Source organism: Oratosquilla oratoria, chromosome 43 (assembly GCF_046742065.1).
Source record: "Oratosquilla oratoria isolate Oo_2021 chromosome 43, ASM4674206v1, whole genome shotgun sequence".
Classification (NCBI taxonomy): Eukaryota; Metazoa; Arthropoda; class Malacostraca; order Stomatopoda; family Squillidae; genus Oratosquilla; species Oratosquilla oratoria.
Window position 1 is genome coordinate 7,905,478 of NC_134819.1, and position 954 is coordinate 7,906,431.

General features: G+C 35.4%; 1 protein-coding gene across 1 annotated transcript; it reads left to right on the forward strand.

The window, feature by feature from the left end:
* Positions 1 to 301: 301 nt before the first annotated feature.
* Positions 302 to 679, forward strand: LOC143021974 (uncharacterized). Its single transcript, XM_076179899.1, has one exon. The coding sequence runs from the start codon at positions 302 to 304 to the stop codon at positions 677 to 679; it is 378 nt and encodes a 125-aa protein (XP_076036014.1).
* The last annotated feature ends 275 nt before the right edge of the window (positions 680 to 954 follow it).

A 954-nucleotide genomic window follows, 5' to 3' on the forward strand; every position in this document is an offset into this window, starting at 1 on the left:
TATATATATATACATATATCTATATATATATATTTATACATGAGTGGAAGGGCGGTGAGCTAAACACAGAGAACAGTTGGAGTTTTATTCACTGACGTTTCATCCTTACCAGGATATTCTCAAAGTAAGGACGAAACGTCAGAGAATAGAACTCCAACTGAGCTCTGTGTTTAACTCACCACCCTTCCACTCATTTGTCTTCCGTACTTATACATATTTATATACATATATATATGTATATATATATATATATATATATATATATATATATATATATATATATATGTGAAATGTGCGCAGCATGTACAGGACTGGAAATGCTAAGGAGATTATAGAAGAACTAAGCAGACACAACATTCAAATTGCTGCACTGCAAGAAATAAGGTGGCCACAACAAAGGGAAGTCAAAATAGGCAGCTACACCATTTTGTACAGTGGAAAATATGATGGAGTGCATGAACTTGGTGTTGGTTTTTGCATACATTATAAAGTAATCAGAACTTTTCAGACATTCACTCCTATCAATGAAAGAATAGCTAAAATCAGGATCAAATTTAAATGGTTCCATATGTCATTAATAACAGCACATCCACCTATTGAAGACAAAGATGACAGCGATAAAGATGACTTCTATACGTGCCTCCAGGAAGTGTATGATGGAGTTCAACAACACGACTAAGAATTATATAAGGCGATTTGAATGCCAAGGTCGGCAAAGAAATGGACACATTTGGACTAGCTATAGGGAAGGAAAGCCTACATCAAAATTGCAATGATAATGGAATTAGACTAGCATCACTAGCACTAATGAATAACATGATCATAGGGGGTACCGTATTTCCCCACAAAGGCATCCATAAGGAGACTTGGATATCCCCAGATGGCAGTACTAGCAATCAGATAGATCCTATATTAATCCACAGATATTACAGAAGTGCACTACAGGATGTTTGT